Source organism: Thamnophis sirtalis, unplaced genomic scaffold (genome assembly GCF_051295495.1).
Source record: "Thamnophis sirtalis isolate CommonGarterSnake01/CBP01778 unplaced genomic scaffold, rThaSir2_p1.2 scaffold_10, whole genome shotgun sequence".
In the NCBI taxonomy this organism is placed as follows: Eukaryota; Metazoa; Chordata; class Lepidosauria; order Squamata; family Natricidae; genus Thamnophis; species Thamnophis sirtalis.
In genome coordinates this window covers 73,303,415-73,322,847 of record NW_028261390.1, presented here as the reverse complement: position 1 = coordinate 73,322,847, position 19,433 = coordinate 73,303,415, and the positions used below count along the sequence as shown (strand labels likewise).

The following is a 19,433-nucleotide window of genomic DNA, read 5'->3' as shown; positions in this document are numbered from 1 at the left end:
CCCTCTGTTGTAGCAGAACGTGGATGTTCTTATCGCGGAATGAATCCGACGGGAATTTCCTCAAAGCAAAAGTGAGAAGGACCTGGAGGTCAATGAAACACTGGACGTCCAGTTCTTTGCATGCAAGGTGGCCTCTTTCTCCCTCAAATCAACACACAGCACAGAGTGACCAGTCGTTGGAGAGTGGTTGGGGGCTCTCCTAGAACTCCACCTCACCACGAATATTTTCACCTTCTCGTTGCCGATGCCTTTTCCTTTTAGGCCTCACTGTGGGTGTTTATGTGGCGTCAGACTATTTTATTTTGGTCTATTTTCAAATTCAGCCGAGGTGAATTGAATGGACAAACTGAACAAACATCGTTAATATATTTTTATTACTGTACAGACATACACGGCTACGGAAAACTACGTCCACCAGACCCAGATTGCAAGATTTACCCGGTAGGTAGTGGGAGCCGGAATCGAAAGGATGCAGCCACTGGTCCATACGAGATCCCAGCCGAGATTTCCTCAGCCGCTTCACCTTTCCAGGATTGGATTCCAACCCTGAGATCCGATCATGCTTAAGAACAGAAATGCCCCCTCCCCCCCTTTCCTGATTCAAAGGAGAGTCTGGATTGAGGCCACTTCCAGGTCTGGATCCCAGCTAGGCAGAACCAGGCCTCAAAGGCAGACTGGCTAAAAAAAGGGAAGTGACACTGGAAGAGGGAGGGTGGGGGACGTGCCAAGTCCATTGCCAGAGTCTCATGGTCCCCTCCCTCTCTCTCTCCCTCTCTCTCTGGAGACAGGCTGCCCTTCCCTAGCAGAGCCCTCCAGGCACCCGGCAGCTGGAAGGCCAGAGAGGCACTCAGAGCTTTCTCTCCAGCGTTGGTCATCCTAAAACCTTAAAAATAAAAACACGGGGGAATGGAAAGAAAAAAGCCTCCCAGAAGGACGTCTCGGAGGAACTGACAGACAGGCCTTCCCTGTTTGCTGCAGGACTGGGCCGCTGCGTGTTTTGCTTTCTGGGATGAGACGGATGTCGGATGCAAAACAACAGCAACTTAATTCAAACTTAAAACCTTGAAGAATAAGATGATATTAATCACATGGACCAAACGCAAATACTTAAAGGGACATCTACACAAAAAGCTGCTGGTTTTCAGCATGGTCATTAACTTATGGACAGAAAGCTATTTTAATGGTTGATTATTGTCCGAGAAGCAACTGGACGTTAAATATTCAGGAAGGCTGAACCGGCAGAGAAGGAATATTCCATCATTCTGAGAGGAGACAAGAAGCCAGCCGAGGGGAGGCCCTGCGGTGCTCGGCCCTTTCTCCTAAGCTCTGTGCCTTCTTTCATTTCCTTTCACATGATCCTCCTTTCCCTCTCCCTGTTGTGACCGAAGGCTCACTAGCAGCTCTCGGGGGGCTTTTCTTCTCTACATTCTGGACCTCAACTTGCCCACCACAGGTTTGTTGTTACAAAATTCCGACCACCAGGAGGCTCTTTCCAGGCTCTTGGGGCTCTGAAGGACGGCAGCCCACAGGTTCTTATACAGCTGGAGAAACAAAGGAAGAAGGGAGGTCAAAAGAGGAGCCGGCTTTGAAGGAAGGAAAAGGAAACCGGGATCAATTCAGAAAGCAAGAAGACGGAGCCCGCTTACCTCTCCATCGGCCTTGGCGATTGGGGAATTGAGGACAAAGTCAGGGGGGGCAATGACATCCACCAGAGTCACTGCTTCGTTCTTCAGCTAGGGGAGAGAGAGGGGGGGGGGGGTTGTTGAGAAAAGGAAGAGGAGAGAACCGGCCATCACATTGAGTCCAGTAACAACTGTAGAAGACCAGCATAGTTGACCAGGCAAAGACCTACCGTGTTTCCCTGAAAATAAGACAGGCTCTTATTTTCTTTTGACCCCCAAAATATGGCCCTGGCCTAATAATCGGGGGGGTGGGGGGGTTATTGCTTATTGTTTTGGGATTGCCGGGCGGCTGCTCTCTTGCGAGTGGCCCCTCGAAGAGCCTGGTGTGGGGACGGAGGGACGTGGGCACAATCTCAGGGGTGAACAGCTGTGTTACGCTGTCCCAGCAGTGCAACACAGCAGCTGCCCGGCAAACCGCCTCTCCAGCCGGGCCCCTGAGGCTCTGCCGCGTCCTCCTATCCCCATGCCAGGCTCTTCCGGAGGCCGCTCGCAAGAGAGCAGCTGGCCGGCAACCCTCCTCTCCAGCCAGGCAGAGCGCCACTCACCCACCTAGCGGTATCCCGAAGGTGCCAAGCCGTGCGAGCGCCAGTCCCCCCCCAGCTCTCATGGCTTGGTGTCTTCAGGATACAGCTCGGTCGGTGAGTGGCGCTCTGCCTGGCTGGAGGGGGGGGGGTTGTCCCGGGGGCTTATTTTCTGGGGAGGACTTATTTTTGCCCACCCCAAAAATCTGCTATGGCCTTATTTTCAGGACATGCCATATTTTCGGGGAAACGCGGTATCTAGACTCAGTTTTTAAGCTGTGTCCATATTTGCTTCGTTTCAGAGAGCTTGGTGAGAACACTTTCATGGATAACGCCAGGGTAGTAACACCAAACAGGGATTGCAAACGGCTCCAAAGGCTCCCTTTAGAAGGGGGGGGGGACCAAGGAAGCTGAAATTGGAAAATGCAGCCCTGGGGAGGCAGATGGGAAGTGACCCCTCTTGTTTCTCTCAATCCCAATTTCCCCCTTGCTACGGGGACCTGAACTGGCTGTGGCTTGCTGGGAAGGTCACAAAGGGTCTGGAAAGTGAAGATGCACTGAGGCTAAACGTGGGGAGGGGATTCAGGAAGGGAAGAGCTTTTCCTGTAGATCAGCTGGCTGGAGAATTCTGGGAGTTGAAGTCCACAAGTCTTAAAGTTGCCAAGTTTGAAGACCTTTCCTGTAGATGGTGAGCCTAACCCCTTGCACTTAAATATCCACTGAAATCTGATGGGATCGACAAACTTTCAAGATCTACTGAAACGTACCTTAGAACAAAGTTCCAGAATTGAATCCTGTATCAATTTACCGGCATTTTCACCTGAAAAGTAGCCACCTGAAACATATTTAGAGCAATAAAACATTCAGAATGGAACAGTTCATTCAGACTCTTAAGTTCCTGTTGGGGTACAAGATATGCAGAAATAATTCCCAAAATAAACCGAAGGTGCTGTACTGAGGATTAGCGCTCTGGTGCTGTGCATTCGAGACCTTCCTGACTACAAGATATGGAAATGGCACGACTGGGAAAGGTTCCCACATGCCACAAGGAAGGGAGGAAGGAAGGAAGGGAGGGAGGAAGGGAGGGAAAGGGTAGGAGGGGATTCAGGAAGGAGCTGTTCTTCCTGGGCTGAAGATGCCCTTCTTAGGGCAACTTAAGAATAGGTTAAGTAACGAAACAGGAGATTTAAAGTTCAAGTTATTCAAGGGAAATACACCATCCCTCTCTAGAAGAAGCAGCATGACTAAAAAAGCTAAAACGCAAAAGCAGAGAGCCTGGAATTGTAAGCGTGTAATGCATTTCACTCTGGTACAATTTGGGCGCTTCAATTTCTCAAGTGGGTTAGCAGGTAAAAGATGAACTGTAAAGTGTTTCCCAACAAACATTTATGGCTCACAGAGCTCACAAGGAGACGTAAAGCCAGCCTGACCTTGGTAGAGGATTGCCGTGTGCTTATTTAAAGACCAGAGTCCGTAGAGGGAACAAATATCCTTCAGTACCGGCTGAAGATTCACGGGTGTGCCGGGACTGTGCACGTGTTTGTGGTAGTTTTGCAAAACCGTGTGCTCAATAAAAGCTATAGCTAAAGAACGACAGTAATACACCTGTGGGGAAAAAGGGAGGACAATTTAAAAGCAGAGCTACAAACGTAACAAATCTGTCTTCTCCCACAAAGGGTCCCCGTAGAATTAAAAGGCGAGTGGAGGAAACTCTCTGAAATTACAAGCGGGAGTTACCTGGCTGTTGTTCTTTGCCTCAAAATCAGTGCAGCCGCCTTCTTCCTGCCTCCTCAGTTTCTGGATGCTTTCTCGGAGCAAGTAACAAACCAGCCACTTGTAGGCGCTCAAGGACACTGGGGGAAGGAACGGCAGTGGTTTTATACGTCCATTCGGGCGATTCAAAGGGATGGCGGGGAGAGCGAGCAGCCGTACTCTGGGTGCCTTATGAGCATGGCTAGAAGCCAAGACCACCTGCAGAGCGAATGTTTTTCTCCTTGCGTGCAGCTCATAAAGAGGAAAAGGCTCAACAGGCATCATGACCAACAGATCCCAGGGAGATGAACTCATTTTCACAAACATCAGGAAGTTCATGCACCAAGACCCTGGCTCTGTCAGGCCTGCAGGCATCTTTCCTTTTGGATCTTTGGCCTGCCACACTTTCTATTATTCTCCCTATGCCTTTTCTATTGTGGGAAAATGGGAGGGGGGATTGTAGGGAGTGAGATGCTATGTAGCCATAACAACATTCTTTCTAGAAAGCCAAGGTCATCCTTTGTCTCTGCACCTCTGCACCTGACCGGAACTGGATGGGTGGAAGCTGCCAGCGTGGCAGTGGGAGATTGGGCCATGGGATGGACTTGTGGATGTGGGGCGAAAGATCTTGAACTTCCAACTGGGTGGAGAAAACCGGGAAGCTTTCAGATTCAGGGTTTCCCCAGATGTGCCAACATGGAACTTTGAGCAATACTTTGCCTTGGACTCTGATTTACTTTTGGATGCCATTTGGGACCCCGACAGGCTCTTCATTTCAGGAACCAAACTGTGAATGTCTTCAAGCCGCCCTTCTGATGATTCCCCTCTGCCTCCCCCTTCCTCCCAAGCCCTGGGCCGCCTCCCACTGGCGCCCTTGCTCAGGAGACACGCTGGGCCACTTTGAGCCACACAGCTGATGATGAGCTGTCCACCAGCCCAAGAATTCTCCTCCAGAACCTTCCACGATCCCTGCAGCCCATCCCAGAAGGGCAAAGGCAGTTACCTGAAGAGTCCATGAGGCCCTGGGAATCGGGAACCACGAAGTTCTGGCAGAGAATACCATCATAATCACTTAAGAAATCCACCGATCCCATGGGCGAAGAAACAGGATGGCCTGTAGATGAAACGCCAGAGACACCAAATCCAAACCCTCATCCAAAATGCACCCAGAGTTACGGCCGCTGTGACTCTGAGACCCGGTGAAAGTCGGCTGCTATTTTCTCTGCGTTCGCTGAGCTCCCAGCACGGCCGACCCCCAGTCCTCCCCCCCCCCCGCTCACCTTGGGATCTCTCGCTCATCAAGCGCAGCAGGTAGTTGCTCGTTTGCTGCAACAAAACATTGTTGTCTCCTTCGTAAGTGCAGTTCGGGTCGTTGTCGTTACGGATATCGCCCAGGCGATTCACTGGAGGTCGGGGGTACAGAGCAGACAAAAGACCCGAGCGTTACGAAGGAGCCGTGGCCTATTTAAAACCTCCCAAAAAAACCACCTCCTTATTGAAAACTGCAAAAAAAAAACCTCCAACCTCTGTCAAGGTGAAGTGATTTTTAAACTTTGACTTCCAGCTGCTGGGACACAGGTGGCTTGCAAAACTTTGTGGCCCTGAGTTGTGGGTGTCCCGGGAAGCCCCCGATTCCCCTTTCCCTGGAAAAACTGGAGCGAACCTTAATTATTTCGCTCACTTCTGTCTGTCTGTCAATTATCAAGCATCCAAGGAGCTTGTTAAGACAAGGGAGGGGAGGGGGCTATTGCAAACGGCCGCAGAGAGGAAACGGTGGAACGGTAGTCCTCCACTTACAACAGTTCATTTAGTGACCCTTCAAAGTTACGACGTCACTGAAAAAAAGTGACTTATGACCGTTGTTTTGCACTTAATAATCCCCGTGGTCAGGCGATAAAAACTCAGACGCTTGGCAAGTGTCACATACTTATGACGGTCGCGATGTCCCCTTTGGAGACCTTCTGACAAGCTACATCAACGGGGAAGAAGCCACCAGCGTTACTAACTTAATAATTGCAACGATTCACCCAACGACGGTGGCAAGAAAGACCATAACATTGGGCAAAACTCACTTAACAAATGTCTCACTTAACAACAACAGAAATTCTGGGCTCGACGGTGGCCGAAGGGCTACCTGTATTTTACCTGTTAATCTTAGCAATAGCAATAGCAGTAGACTTATATACCGCTTCATAGGGCTTTCAGGCCTCTCTAAGCGGTTTACAGAGAGTCAGCATATTGCCCCCAACAATCCGGGTCCTCATTTCACCCACCTCGGAAGGATGGAAGGCTGAGTCAACCCTGAGCCGGTGAGATTTGAACAGCCGAACTGCAGATAACAGTCAGCTGAAGTGGCCTGCAGTACTGCACCCCTAACCACTGCGCCACCTCGGCTCTCAGAATTAAACCTTTAACTCAAGGGGTAACCAAACTTGGGAACTTTTAAGACTTGTGGACTGAAACTCCCAGCCATTGGCCTGGTGGGGGAATTCTGGGAGTTGCAGCCCCCAAGTCTTAAAGTTCCCAAGTTTGGTCCCCCCTGCTTTCACTTGCGCCAAAGGAGCACTACTGCGTCACCAGGTGCCCACTGCCTTTTGAGAAGCCCCCTCCCTCCCTCCCCCCCACCTCCCCCCCGCTGGCAGGGTGCCTGGGAGAGCCGCCTCACTTACTGGCCAGGTAGCCGTGTCCCCCGCAGGCTTCCCGGCATTCTTGGATGGCTTGCTGGGTGAGCCAGGAGGCGAGGGGCTTGCCCGAGGTGGACAAGGCGTGGATCTCACGGCCCAGCTCAGCCTTGGGGAAGAGGAAGGAAGAACGGTCAGCAGCCCAGCGCCTCACCACTTCAGGCGCACCAGCAGGAGGGTCTCTCCAGCAGCCCCCCACCCCAACCCCCTTGGGGGAAAGCAGAGAGAATGGGACAAAACGGACAAAACGGAAAACATTCTGGCAGTTCCCCGTCTGTCTAAATTGCACGGATTCATCCGGATTCTTTCCACATGCTGATTTAACAAGAATCCCGTGGCCCAAATCCCCTCCTAAACAATAAAACAGCTGGATATGGATGAGTCACAATTAATTATCAATAAAAAGTGTTGCAACACGCGCACACACACACACACACACACGCTCAGTAAATCTGAGAAGTTCCATTATAAACGTACAGGCAGTCCTCGTCTTATCACAACTGAGCCCAAATGTTTGTTGTTAAGTGAGACATTTGTTAGGTGGACTTCCCCCCATTTTCTGGCCAGAGTTAAGTGAATCACTGCAGTTGTTAACAACACGGCCGTTAAGTGAGTCTGGATTTCCCACAGACTTGGCTCGTCAGAAGGTCTCAAAAGGGTATCACGTGACCCCAGGACACTGTGACCATCATAAGTATGAGTCAGTTGCCAAGGGTCTAGAGTTTTGCTCACGTGACCATGGGGAGGCCACAATGGTCACAAGTGTGAAAAACCCTTTTTTTCAGTGCCTTGTAACTCAGACTGGTCACTAAATCATCGGTCGTAAGTCGAGGACCACCTGTATACATTCAATATTTCCACCCAAAATTACAGACTTTATCACTGACAGACAATGGCTCTTCGTGTCCTTGCGATGGCCTTGAGGTTTTGCCCAAAGCAATTTCCACCCATTCAACGCAACGCAATGAAGTTTGCGCCGTGAAGAGAAACGGGATCCACCAGGTTCGTGGCGCAGCCGTCCCACCGAGGGGCCAAAGGATCGCTTGGGAGCCACAGAATCTGGTTTTGGAAGATTCCCCCACCTGCTGGGGAGTCTTGTCCTTCATCATCTGCCCGATGTGGAACTCAATGAACTTCAGGAAGAGCGCTCGCGAGAAGTGGTCCAGGGCGTAGGTGGCCGCCAGGTAAGGGAGCAAACGCCACTGCTGCAAGTCGAGGACATTTGGGTTGGGTGAGCTGGGAGACCGGCGTCTCCTCAAGGGCTCTTCCGGAAGCCCCAGCTCAGGAAATCCTCCCCGGGGATGAAACCCAGCCGGTTCTGACAAGCGGACATCTTGAGTAGCTTGGAGAACCGGCCAATGCCGCCTCTGGCGGCCCCAGGAGTGGGGAGGGGATGGGGATTTCGCAGCCTCCTTCCCCTGGATTGGGCCCACCGTAGAGCCGTTTGTTGCGGGAGTTAACACGGCAACAAGGACTCCACGGGAGGCGGCCTGGGCCGTCACACCCAGCATCAGGCAATGATTATAGGAAGCAGAGGCCGCCTGCACCCTGAGGCCCCTCCCTTTGGGGGGAGAACTAGACTTCCCCTGGCGCCTGCTCCTGCCCAGGCGGCCTTTACCTGCATTTGGTATTCCAGGACAGGAATCTCTTCGCCATCGCTTGGTCCGAACTGGCGCCGGGTGGCGGAGAAGCGAATGGCTATCGACACGCCCAGTTTCAGGTTGGCCACAGACATGGCGATGATCATAACTCTCCCGCTGGACAAAGTGCCCAGAGAAGCCCCCAAACGCTGCTTGTGATCCTGGGGAAACACAACCGCCTCGTGAGGAAGAGCTGACCCCGGACTTAGCGCTGCGAGATCAAGTCCTCCCGGCTACGGCCACTCTGCTGAGCACCGGCACGCGAGGGAGAAGCCGGGAGAACGGAGTCGGATTCCCATACGGGCAAATTAGTCGTGTGCTGAAACCAGGAGATGGAACATTCTAGACCCATGTTAGCCCCCCCCCCAACCCCCCCCCTGGTCAGTCCAACCCACCCCAGAGGGTTGTTGCTGCGGGGAAAACGGGAGGAGGAGGAGGAGGAAGCTGATATTAGGAATGTTCTCCGCCTAGAATTTTTTTGTGAAAACCAACCAAGGTGGGATTTTAAAAGAAATTACTCTGAGAGAAGCAGATCTCCTACCTTGAAGGCGCTGGTGTATTTCCCCTCGGCACTCACGTCGCCCGTCCGGCTCAGCAGGTTCTCTTTGGGGATCCTCAGGTGGTGGAACATGGCAAACCTGGCAGTTCCAAGAGACACGGTTGAGTGGGGGGATCGGGGGGGGGGGGCTCCTGGGCTCAGCACAGGCATGGCAGCCCTCAGCCAGAACGGCACAGCCCCCTCCTCACAAAACAAGTGTGCACCTTGCAGCCTCTGGCTCCTTGGGACAGAACGCCCCCTCCTCCCCCGGGTGCAGTTTCCCTGCCGATGGGTGGAGGTTAAGCAGCAGCCGAGCTCAGCACCCCAAAATCCCTGCAGGGTCTCCCTCCCAGGGATGGCCGGGCAGCTTCCAAGTCCAAACAAGGCTGGCCGGGAAATACCCTTGGCTGCCACCTTCTGCTTCTTCACTGGGCTGATTTGGAAAAAGCTAGAAGACGTGAGACAGGTCCACCTGCCCACCCACTCACTTTCAAAGCACTACTTTGAAAGCAGCCCCTTCCCCATTCACCCACCGGCTCTGGATCACATGGCTGTGAAAATCAGCTGAAAGCCTGTTTTTAAAGACTCCTAATGACTTTTAAAGACTTTTAATGGATCACTTGTCCTGAAAATCAGCTGAAAGTCTGTTTTTAAAGACTCCTAATGACTTCTAATGACTTTTAATGACAGCTTCTTCACTTCACTGGCATCCTGCCATAAAGCTCAGAGGGGCAGGGGGAAGGAATCTGGAATAGTAAAGTTTGGGCCTGGGAATGAGAAGACAACCGGCGGAAGGGAAGACACATTGGCAAGAACCAGAGGTACCAAACCTGGAATGAACCAGGCGCCAAGGACAGAATGGCTTGGGAACAGAATACAAAACTACACCGAGAGGTGCCAAGTATCCAAGACGTTCCCAAAATATCAAAAAGGCTTCCCATTGGACACTGATGGGCTGGTCAAAGCGGGAGGGGAGGGGAGGGAAAAAGGGCGTAAGCTTTGCGTAGAAAAACTCAGATATGGTTTTGCTTTCTCTGCAACCGCTTAACTTTGGCAAAAGAAGCTTCAACTTCGTGGAGTCGAGGGTCTTCCTTTCCTAAATGCCTCTGTCGTGGCAGATCTGACAATGGGATAGGGAAGTTTTTAAAAAAAAAAAGGATTCTTGTATTTATTTAGATCCCTAGGAGTATCTTGTAATGCTGTTAACTCCAGAAAGCCTTGGACGGTGACGTCTCTGAAGTGATTAGTTTTTGGGGTGCTTTCCGGTCAGTCTTGACTACTTGGAGAAACCCTTCCAATTTTGGGGGGGCAAGGTTTTGAAAGTGGCTTGCCATGAAAAGGAGGGACTGGCGCAAGATCACCCAGCTGGCTTCGTGCCCAACATGGGACTAGAATTCCCGGGCTGCCCAGCTTCTCACCTGGTGGCTTAGAGGTAACCATCACCCTGGGTGGAAGAAGCGATCTCCTGCAAAGGACACTTACCCGTTATCTAAGCCATTCTGCCCCAGCTTCATGCCTATGTCGCCAACCATCACGCCTGGCATCGGAAGCAGCGTTTTCGGATCTCGAATCTGGAAGCACAGAAGAATGGGAAATTTAAAGCAACAGATCGATTCAGTTTGTTTGGGGTCCTCAAACCTTTTGAACAGGGGGCAGACCCACAGCCCCTCACACTGGTGGGGTGTGTGTGTGTGTGTGTGTGTGTACCGGCTGGGCGGGAGTGGCTAGGTGGCCATGTGACTGAGTGGGTGTTGCCCATTTTGCCTTTGTCCTCGCTGTACTTGCTCAACCCAAGGAATCTATTTACTTAAGGCGCCACCCCCCCCAAGGGAAAAAGAGCAGAAGCTTTCTTGCCTAACTTTGTTACAACAGCAGCTTCAGGCTCCTTAAAATAGGCCATTAAAAGGAATAAAACGAACAGGATTTCCTTCAGAATATCTCCTGATGTTATGTTTCAGATGACCACACAATAAACCCGGCTGAGAACTGCACCAATTAAGACTGCAGCTAAACCCCCCAAGATGGGCATTGAGAGACATTGGAAGCAGGCGAGAATCAACACACTCCCCCCCCCCCCAGCCTCCAATGGTGAATTAAGGAGGGTCCTTCAGACTGTGGGGGGCCAGACTATAGTTTGAACATATTCCTATGAACACTGCACATATCTTCATTTGTAGTGCAAAAAAAACCCCCATGAAATAATATTATATTTAAAATGAAGAACAATCTTAACCAACATAAAGATACTACTAATTCGGTGGGAAGTGTGGGGCCTGCTTATTTGGGATTCCAGGGATAAAGGTCTTTTAAGCCTGGAGGAGAATTCACAAACTGAGTTGCTTTTTTGCCACGCTTGTGCAGGTGTGTATATACACACATGAATATCTACCAAAATTGTTCAGCAACCGATTTGGTGCATGTACTTTATACATGGGAAGAATCAAAGCAGTGGGTGAATTCTCCTTCGGTTGCATTTGAATTGGTCTTAGCCAACTACAGATGACTTTGAAAAAGCTAGGAGAGGTGGAGACATGTCCCCCACCCACCCACCCACCCACCTTTAAAGTGCTACTTTGAAGACAGCCCCTTCCCTGGATCACATGGCTGTGAAAAACACCTGAAAGGCTGTTTTTAAAGACTTTTAAAGATTTTTAAAGCACTTCTTTACAAGCTGACCTTGGTCCAATTACTTCGGACCTCGGGAGAAGGCAGCAAACCCACCTCCGAAATCTGGCCAAGAAAACTGACTGAAAACACTGACTGAAGGCACCAAAGCTAGAATCTCTCTGGAAGGAGGCCTCCAGACGGGACATTATGCGGTGCTGACGGTGCCACCGGTCCCAGCAGGAAGGAAAGGCAGACCTGCCCCTGCCAAACCCCGGAAAACAGGGACCGCCCCTCACCTGCACCACGAAGGAATGCAGCCCCTGGCACTGGCCGTCCGGCATGTAGAGCTGGGCATAGACCACGGCGTGCGTGGCATTCTTCCCCATGTTGCCAACCCAAAACTTGGCAGCTTCGAAGTCAGGCGAAAGAAGAATAAACTCCTGCATGGCCGGAAAGAGACATCTGGCATCAAACAGGGAGAGAAACGGATCGTCTGCTCTACGTGTAGTCCTTGGCCCACAAAAGTTCACTTAGTGACTGCGATGACGTCACTGAAAAGAGTGACTTACCGTATTCTTCGGAGTATAAGACACACCTCCCCCCCCCAAAAGGGTGAAAATCTGGGTGTGCCTTGACCTCTGAATGACCACTGGCTTACCTGAAGGGTCCTTTTCTGTACCCTGGTAGGAGAGTCCAAGCAAGGGTTAAATTCTGCCTGACTGCCCTGGACTGAATTGAAAGATCTTTAGCCACGCCTCCTCCTCCTCCTCCTCCCCCTCCCCCTCCTCCCCCTCCTCCTCCTCCGGCTCCTCCGATTTTCCAATTCAGTTCTAGCCCAATGGACCCGTTTTCAGTGGTTCCAGACTATCAACAGAGATTTTACCCTTAACTTGGACTTTCCAACCAAATTATTCCATTCTGCAAGGAAAAAAAGGCCTGCTTTAAATTTAACCCATGCTTGGACTCTCCAAGCAGCGTACAGGAAAATACAGCATCTTTGGCCTCCCGAACTCCCCCCCCCCTTTTGCAAACATGGACGTGCAGAGGGTTTGGGAGGCCTGGAAAGTGCTCCTGGGGGCATCTTACAGTCCGAAAAATACAGTACGTCCGTTGTTCACACTTAAAAACTGACGCCCTGTAAGCCAAGGAGTCCACTTAAACTCCGTTTCACCATCCAGTGTTATTATTATTTTAGTAAAACCGAAGGCTGAGGACTAGAAGCCTCCGTGGCTGGCCACTGACAGACTGACCTGCGTGTCTGGCTTGTATCTAGCAACCGTCCGGATGTTCTTGGTGTTGCTGCCATGGCTGACTTCGGTCAGTGCGAAGCATCCAAATATCTGGGAACACAAAGGGGATCTTAAGAGCGGGGAACACAATCACACAGAAGCATCGTTGCCCCCTGGCTCCACTGGGACGCTCTGAGCTGAGCCGGCCGCTGGGGACCAAGAGGAGGTTTCCAACGTCCAGCAGATCCATTCTTAATTAATCTTTCTGTAAAAGCGATGTCAGCAACTTCAAGTTTCAAACAAGAGTAAAGCAGTACCTCCATGTTTTCAACATCTTTAACGAATTTTTTATGCCTTTCAGATCCGGAACTCTCAATGGTATCCTTGAACACCTACGACAAGGGGGAAAAAACAACCCCCCCCCCAAGACAATTAAGAATCATAAAAAGTTTAAACATAAACTTTTTGCACTATTTGCTGCTCAAGGGGCAAATGCGTGAACTATTCTTGCAGGCAAGGTAGCTTTTTCCCAACCAGGTGGGGGATACAAGCTGGGCACCCCTGGCTCCTCTCTCCCGCCCTGGGCTCTCCCCCCCCTCCCCGCTTGATGTCTGGGGAATTCTGGGAGGGTCTAGGACTGCCCGCCTCGTACCCTTCACCGCCCCTTGTTTGCCCCCAGCCATTGACCTCTTCCACCATCTGTCCTCTGCTGAAAAGACCCCAGCTCTTTGCCCTGGGCGATGGGACCCAGCCTCTGCAGTCCCGGAACGTCCCTTCTGCCCATTAGGCGAAATACTGCCCAGCCCGGCCTTCTGGGCTCAGGGGAGAGTGGGCCGCCAGCCAAGCGGAGGAAGGGAAGGGAGAAAGAGAGGGAGGGAGGGAGGAAGTGTTCCGTCTCGAGTTTCCTCTCTGGGGTTTGTTTCTCCACCCAGCCGCCTCGGTCCAAGCTACAAAACCATTTGCATCCCCCCCACCCCCCCGAAATGTGACAGGACAACACAAGGGCCACAGGAAAGTTAAACACAACTGGGATGGGGTTTGGAGGTGCAGAGCTCTCGGGGAAGACAATAATTGAGCCAACGAAGTTTCTGTCTTTACAAGGTTGTCCTGTCACATTTTTTTTTGGGGGGGGGAGGGGGAAACACAAAGGGTTTTCAAGCAAGTGGAGGGGGGGGGGAAATGCAACCTCCATACCCCAACCCGGTTGTGTTTAAAGGCCGGGGTGAGCAGTATTTCGCCTAATGGGCCGGGAGGAAGGTCCTGGGGCTGCAGAGGCCGGGTCCCATCGCCCAGGACAAAAGGCAGAAGAGGTCAGTGGCTGGGGGCGAACAAGGGGCTGCGAAGGGCATGAGGCGAACAGCCCCATTCCGCTCCACTGCTCCCCTCCCTCTTTCAGCTCAGCATGTATCCATCTCATCATCAAAAAAATAATTACAGGCAGTCCTTGACTCCCGACAGTTTGTTTAGTGACCATTCAAGGTTGTGACGGCACTGCAAAAAGAGACTTATGACCGTTTTTCCCCATTACAAACTTTGCAGCATCTCCATGATCACGTCATCAAAATTCAGGTGCTTGGCAACTGATTCATACATATGACCGTTGCAGCGTCCTGGGGTCACGTGATCCCCTTTTGCGACCGTCTGACAGATAAAGCCAACGGGGGAAGCCAGATTCACTTAACTTATCAACTGCAGTGATTTACTTAACAACTGTGGCCAGAAATGTCATAAAATGGGACAAAAGTCACTTAACAGATTTCTCAATGAACAATAATAGAAATTTTGGTCGTAAGTCAAGGACCACCTGCATGGGGCTTAAGGCATTGCTAATGCTTTCAAAGCCGAGCATGGCTCCCAATTAGCATTTTAAGTCCTCCTTTTATCTTTAAATGAGAAGGAGCGAAGGCTTTGGCAACCCTCCCTGCTTAAGCAACCCAGTTAATAGTTGCTCTCAAAGTCAGCACTCAGTTGAACCCAGTTGAGAGGTTTCTCAACAACATTAAATAATTAAAAAGAAAAAAAAAAGAAGTGGGAAAAAGTGCAGCTTCACTGTGTCGACACAGTGAGAACAGTTGCCTGCCTACCTGGGAATTGAGCAAGTATTTGGTTCCCAGGGACCAGTCGTACATCCCCAGGCAGCTGATCAGGGCGACCACTTTCAAGGGTTTCTCCAGAATCTCCTCCAAGGTGAGGAAAGCGTATTCAAAAAGCTTCCGACAGCGCAGGAAGGTCAGCTCCCGGTACTTCTCCAGCGGCAGCTCTTCCCCGGGGACACGGGCAAAGAGCGGGTCGCTCTCCAGGGCCGAGAAGACGGTGTGCTTGGGGAAGAAAAAGCGGAGGGGGCTTCCGTCAGTTCCCAAGGTCCTGCCCGCCCACAGGGGCCACTTTCTGAAGCCGTTTCTGGCAGACGACCTCAGGGAGAATGACCCCCAAAGACACAGAACGCGCTTTTCTCCTCCTTCCTGCTCGCCAGTCGTCTCTTTGGGACTGCAAAACCCTTCGGAGCCCCTCCTGCTAAAAGGAAAGGCCGGGAAATGCTCCCCTCACAGCAACTTCCGAGTCCTTAAAAACCTGCATCTGGTAACAAAATATTGCATGCATTTCCTGTTTTTTTTAGTGTGTGTGTGTGTGTGTGTATGTGTTTGTGTGTGTATACACTCTTCTCTTCACCCACATTTCTGGAAAGGGAGCCTTCTTGGGGCCCCCTGAGCTCAGTTGCTCCTTTGCAGACAATTCGTAAACCAGCCCAAGAAAAGAGGCAGCAAAGACCACAGTGCCTGGAGTCCTTCAGGATTGGGCGGCCTATAAATTTAATAAATAATAATAATAACTGCTTGTGCCAATGATATTATCTGAGTAATGAAACGTTGGCAAGCAAACAACTAAGAGCTCCACCGTTCAGCCATGGGTCGCAAATATTCTGTTCCTGGAAATGCTACAACAACTGGAGCAGAAAGCTTGCCTGAAATCGTTGCAATGAGGAACTCTGGATATGCTCCTCCTATAATGGGGGGGATTTATTTCAGCAAAATAAATACCAAAAATAAAAACTAAAGCACCCCAAAAGCAAGCTTTTTTGTATATAAATCCTCGACTAAATTCAGAACTTTTTATTAGCTGATCAAAATGGCTTTATACCTTCTCTTTTCTTTCTTTCTTTCCTCTTTTTTTCTCTCTCTCTCTCTTTCTTTTTCTTTCTTGCACTTTTATCGTTCTGTTTGATTTCCTTCTGATTTCCTTTTTCTTACATTAGTTTTTAATTTCCTTTTTAAAACTCTAGATAAAAAACCGGCCATTATAACTACAAGCAGAACAGAGCTGGAAGGGACCTTGGAGGTCTTCCAGTCCAAGCAGGGGTCCCTATATACCTAGGATGGCGAACCATGGCACGCGTGGCAAGCAGGACCACTTGTCAGGGCACGCCAGGTGTTGCCCTGTCAGCTGAGTTCAGCCTTTCTTAAAGACATTTTTCACCCTCCCCAGGATCCAGAGGCTTTGTGGGAGCCTGGGGAGGGCAAAAACAGCCTCCCCCCTTCCCCCCCTCGGAGGCTTCAGGAGCTTCCCTGTATATCAAAGGGAAAGAAGAAAACCGATGCAGCCACATTGAACACAATATAGGGCGTAAGAAATGACCCCAGGCAGGAACCCAAAGACCAAGACCAATGGAACCGTGTCAAAGGGGGCCTGCGGTGGAAGAGCCAACCCTTCCCGATCCTCTCTGGGGCGACTCTGGGGTGGACGGTGGGCCTCCCAAGGGGGGGGGGGGCAGGCTTCCTTCCCAATTCTGCGGAGCCTCACCTTGAAGCGGATCAGGTCCTCGTCCTCCACGAAGAGGGCCATCTCCTTCCAGTCGAAGGACGCCTTCTTCCGGTAGGCGCACAGGGGCCCTTTGGGGGGGTCCAGGAGCGGCAAGGGCCCCGAGGGGCCGGACGGGGCCACTTCCCCATTCGAAGCCATTCTGATACGGACGCCCGAAACTGGGAATCGAACTGAGATGAAGGAGGGGGGGGGGGCGCGTCACAAGGAGGACGACAAAGCCGCGCAGAGAACCCTCTCCCTGAAGCCTCTCCTTGTGCAGGAGCAGCTGCTCCGCTCGGACACCGATATCCTCCTCTTCCTCCTCCTCCTCCTCCTCCTCCTCCTCCTCCTCCTCCTCCTCCTCCTCCAGCAGGCGGAGTTTCTGAAAGGCTTCTGGCCATCCTTTGCTCTCCTTGGGCTGCCAGGCTCTTAAAGGCAACCACCTTCCCTCCACGCACAGGAGGAGGAGGAGGAGGAGGAGGAGGGAACGTACGGCTGGTTCTTCCTTTTTCTTCTCCGCTGTGATTTTGCACCCGTGAGGCTGAGACCAATTCCCTTGAATTTATTGCTTTAGAAGGACAATAAGGGCTTAGAACAGGGCTGCCCAAACTTGGGAACTTTTAAGACTTCAACTCCCAGAGTTCCACATGTCTTGAAGTTCCCGAGTTTGGACACCCCTGGACTAGACCAAAACGGACCCCATGCAAAGCCCATTGGGCTCCTTGGAGGGGAGGGGCTACAGGTAGTCCTCGACTTACAACAGTGGCCGTTCAAAGTTACAAGGGCACTGAAAAAAACAGGACTCGTGACCCACGGCAGCCCCTTCCACGGCCGCGGGATCAAAACTCAGCTGCTCGGCCACCGATTCATACTTACGACCTTTGCTGTCCTCCCCTCCCCCCCACACCCGCCCAAGGGGCCACCTGATCCCTTTTGGGGATTTTTTTTGTTGACAAGCAAAAGTCAGTTGCCAGGTTCACTTAACGACCGGGCTGCTAACCGAACACAGGCAGCAGCGAGTCGCTTAACGACACTGGCAAGACAGGTCCCAAGGGCAAAGCGGGGAATGACGTCACCAGTGCCAGGAGGAGGAGGGAGCCTTCGTCACTAATCAGGAAGACTCAACGAACCCTTATCTCACTTAACGACATAAACGTTGGGTCGGATTGCGGACATAAGTCGAGGATTAGTCGTATTTGAGCGATGCACTGAAAGAAGAGGCGGAGAGCTGCGAAAGAGGGAGACGGGAGGGAGTCTCCCGGGGTCTCCCCCATCCCCCCTTGCGGGGCTAGAGGGGGCTCCGGCGCCCCCCCCGCTCCTGATCTGCCCTCCCCCCCATGCCCAAGGACTCCCCCCCCGCTTCTTCTCTCCCCCCCCGGGTGCCCCTCCCTTCCCTGAGACGGAGCCCCCCCCCACCCCACGCCTGCTGCACCTGCAGAAAGGCGGCGGGAGCCGGGCCCTTCGCCAACAGCCTCCGGGGCTCGTCCAGACGACCTCGAGGGCGCCCTCCCGACTCCACCGACTGCGCGGAGGCTTCCTTTGAGAAGCGGCCGGGAGGGTCCTTACGCGGCCGCCGTCCCTTCCGCCCGGGAAGCGCCACTGCGCAGGCGCCGGGCCGGAGGAGCCCCGGAAGCAGCGGCGGCCCAATGGAGGCGGCGGGAGCGGCGGCGCTGAGGGACCCGGCGGGGCGCCTGCCCGGAGGCTTCTGGGCGGCGGCGGCCGTGTGGCTGGAGCGGCCGCAGGTGGCCAACAAGCGGCTGAGCGGCGCGTGCGCGGAGGCCCCCCTCAGCCTCCCCAGGGCGGGCGGGGGCGCGGCGGGCCCGGCGGAGGGAGCCTGGGAGGCCTTCTGCGCAGGCGCGGCGGGGGAAGCGCTGGGACTGCGGGGGCCGCTGGAGCTGCAGCTGCGACGCCTCTTCCCCCGCCGGCCGCCCGCAGGCCCCGCAGGCGCCCTCTCGGCGGAGCTGGTGGTGCGAGGTGGGCCCCTTACCTTCCCTGCCCTCGCCCGGCATGGCTGCGCTGCGGGAGGCCTCCCTCCCTCCCTCCATCCATCCGCGGGCGGAAGGGAGCGCGGGGAGCTCTTATGTCCTCGGGGGCCAGGTAGGAGCAGGAAGGCCCGTCCCCCGGGAGCCTCCCCCGGAGGCGGCCTTCGCCCTCTGGGAGCCCCGCCAGAGGAGAGAGGAGGAGGGGTTGGGGCGGCCCTCCTTTCCCCCTCCTCCTCCTCCTCAGTGCTGGGGAGTGGGGGGGAAGGGGGGGCCTGGCTGCTCCCTGAGCCCGGAGCTTCAGGGCCCAGCCTCAGGCAGCCCTCCAGTTGCAGCCCCTCATTCAGTGACCGAAATTACAGCGGCGCTGAGAAAAGGGGCTCCTCACACTTACGACGGTCGTTGCAGCACCCCCAGGGTGATGGGGATTTGTATTCGGGTGCACTCGAAAGCTGATTCACGCCCCCCCCCTCGGGGGTTCATGTAACCATCTTTTGGGACCTTCTGACAAGCAGAGTCAGTGGGGAAACCAGATTCTGTGTTTCGGGGCTTAACAGCTGTGGGGATTCACTTAACAAATGTGGCAAACAAGGTCGTAAAACGGGGCAAAGCTCACGTAACGGATTTCTCACTTAGCAGCATAAATATGGGGCTCAGTTGTGGTCGTAAGTTGAGGACTGCCTGGAGGGAGTGGGGTTTGTGGAGGGGAGGGGGGAAAGAGGAGAGGAGGACTGGGGGGGGGGTCATGGGGGCTGCCTGAGTTTAGTGCTGCTTTCCTTGCAGTGACCAAATGGGGGAACATCACCAAGGGCCAGGAGGTAGCCCTTGGGTTTGATCTAACCCAGCACTAAGGATGGTCATGAAACACCTGGAAGGAAACCAGCCCAGAGAGAGAACTCATCCACCCCTCTGAGTTCCATTCTCCATTTCTCAGTCTGGTCTGCCCCCCCCCCCCCAACTCCATGGTTTGACCCTGCGGAGTGATATGCTCAGTAAATTCAATTCG

The 19,433-nt window shown here is 52.9% G+C and overlaps 1 protein-coding gene across 1 annotated transcript; it reads right to left on the bottom strand.

Moving 5' to 3' along the window:
* Positions 1-355: 355 nt before the first annotated feature.
* ACOX3 (acyl-CoA oxidase 3, pristanoyl) lies at positions 356-18,049 on the bottom strand. Its single transcript, XM_014057494.2, has 18 exons — positions 17,881-18,049; positions 16,449-16,639; positions 14,735-14,968; positions 12,968-13,042; positions 12,672-12,761; positions 11,718-11,861; positions 10,297-10,385; positions 8,818-8,914; positions 8,255-8,437; positions 7,719-7,841; positions 6,625-6,745; positions 5,236-5,358; positions 4,959-5,069; positions 3,941-4,056; positions 3,634-3,808; positions 2,971-3,038; positions 1,647-1,733; positions 356-1,541 (listed from the first exon to the last, which is right to left on the bottom strand). The coding sequence occupies exons 2-18, from the start codon at positions 16,605-16,607 to the stop codon at positions 1,422-1,424; spliced, it is 2,115 nt and encodes a 704-aa protein (XP_013912969.2). The 5' UTR covers positions 16,608-16,639; positions 17,881-18,049; the 3' UTR covers positions 356-1,421.
* Between the last annotated feature and the right edge of the window lie 1,384 nt (positions 18,050-19,433).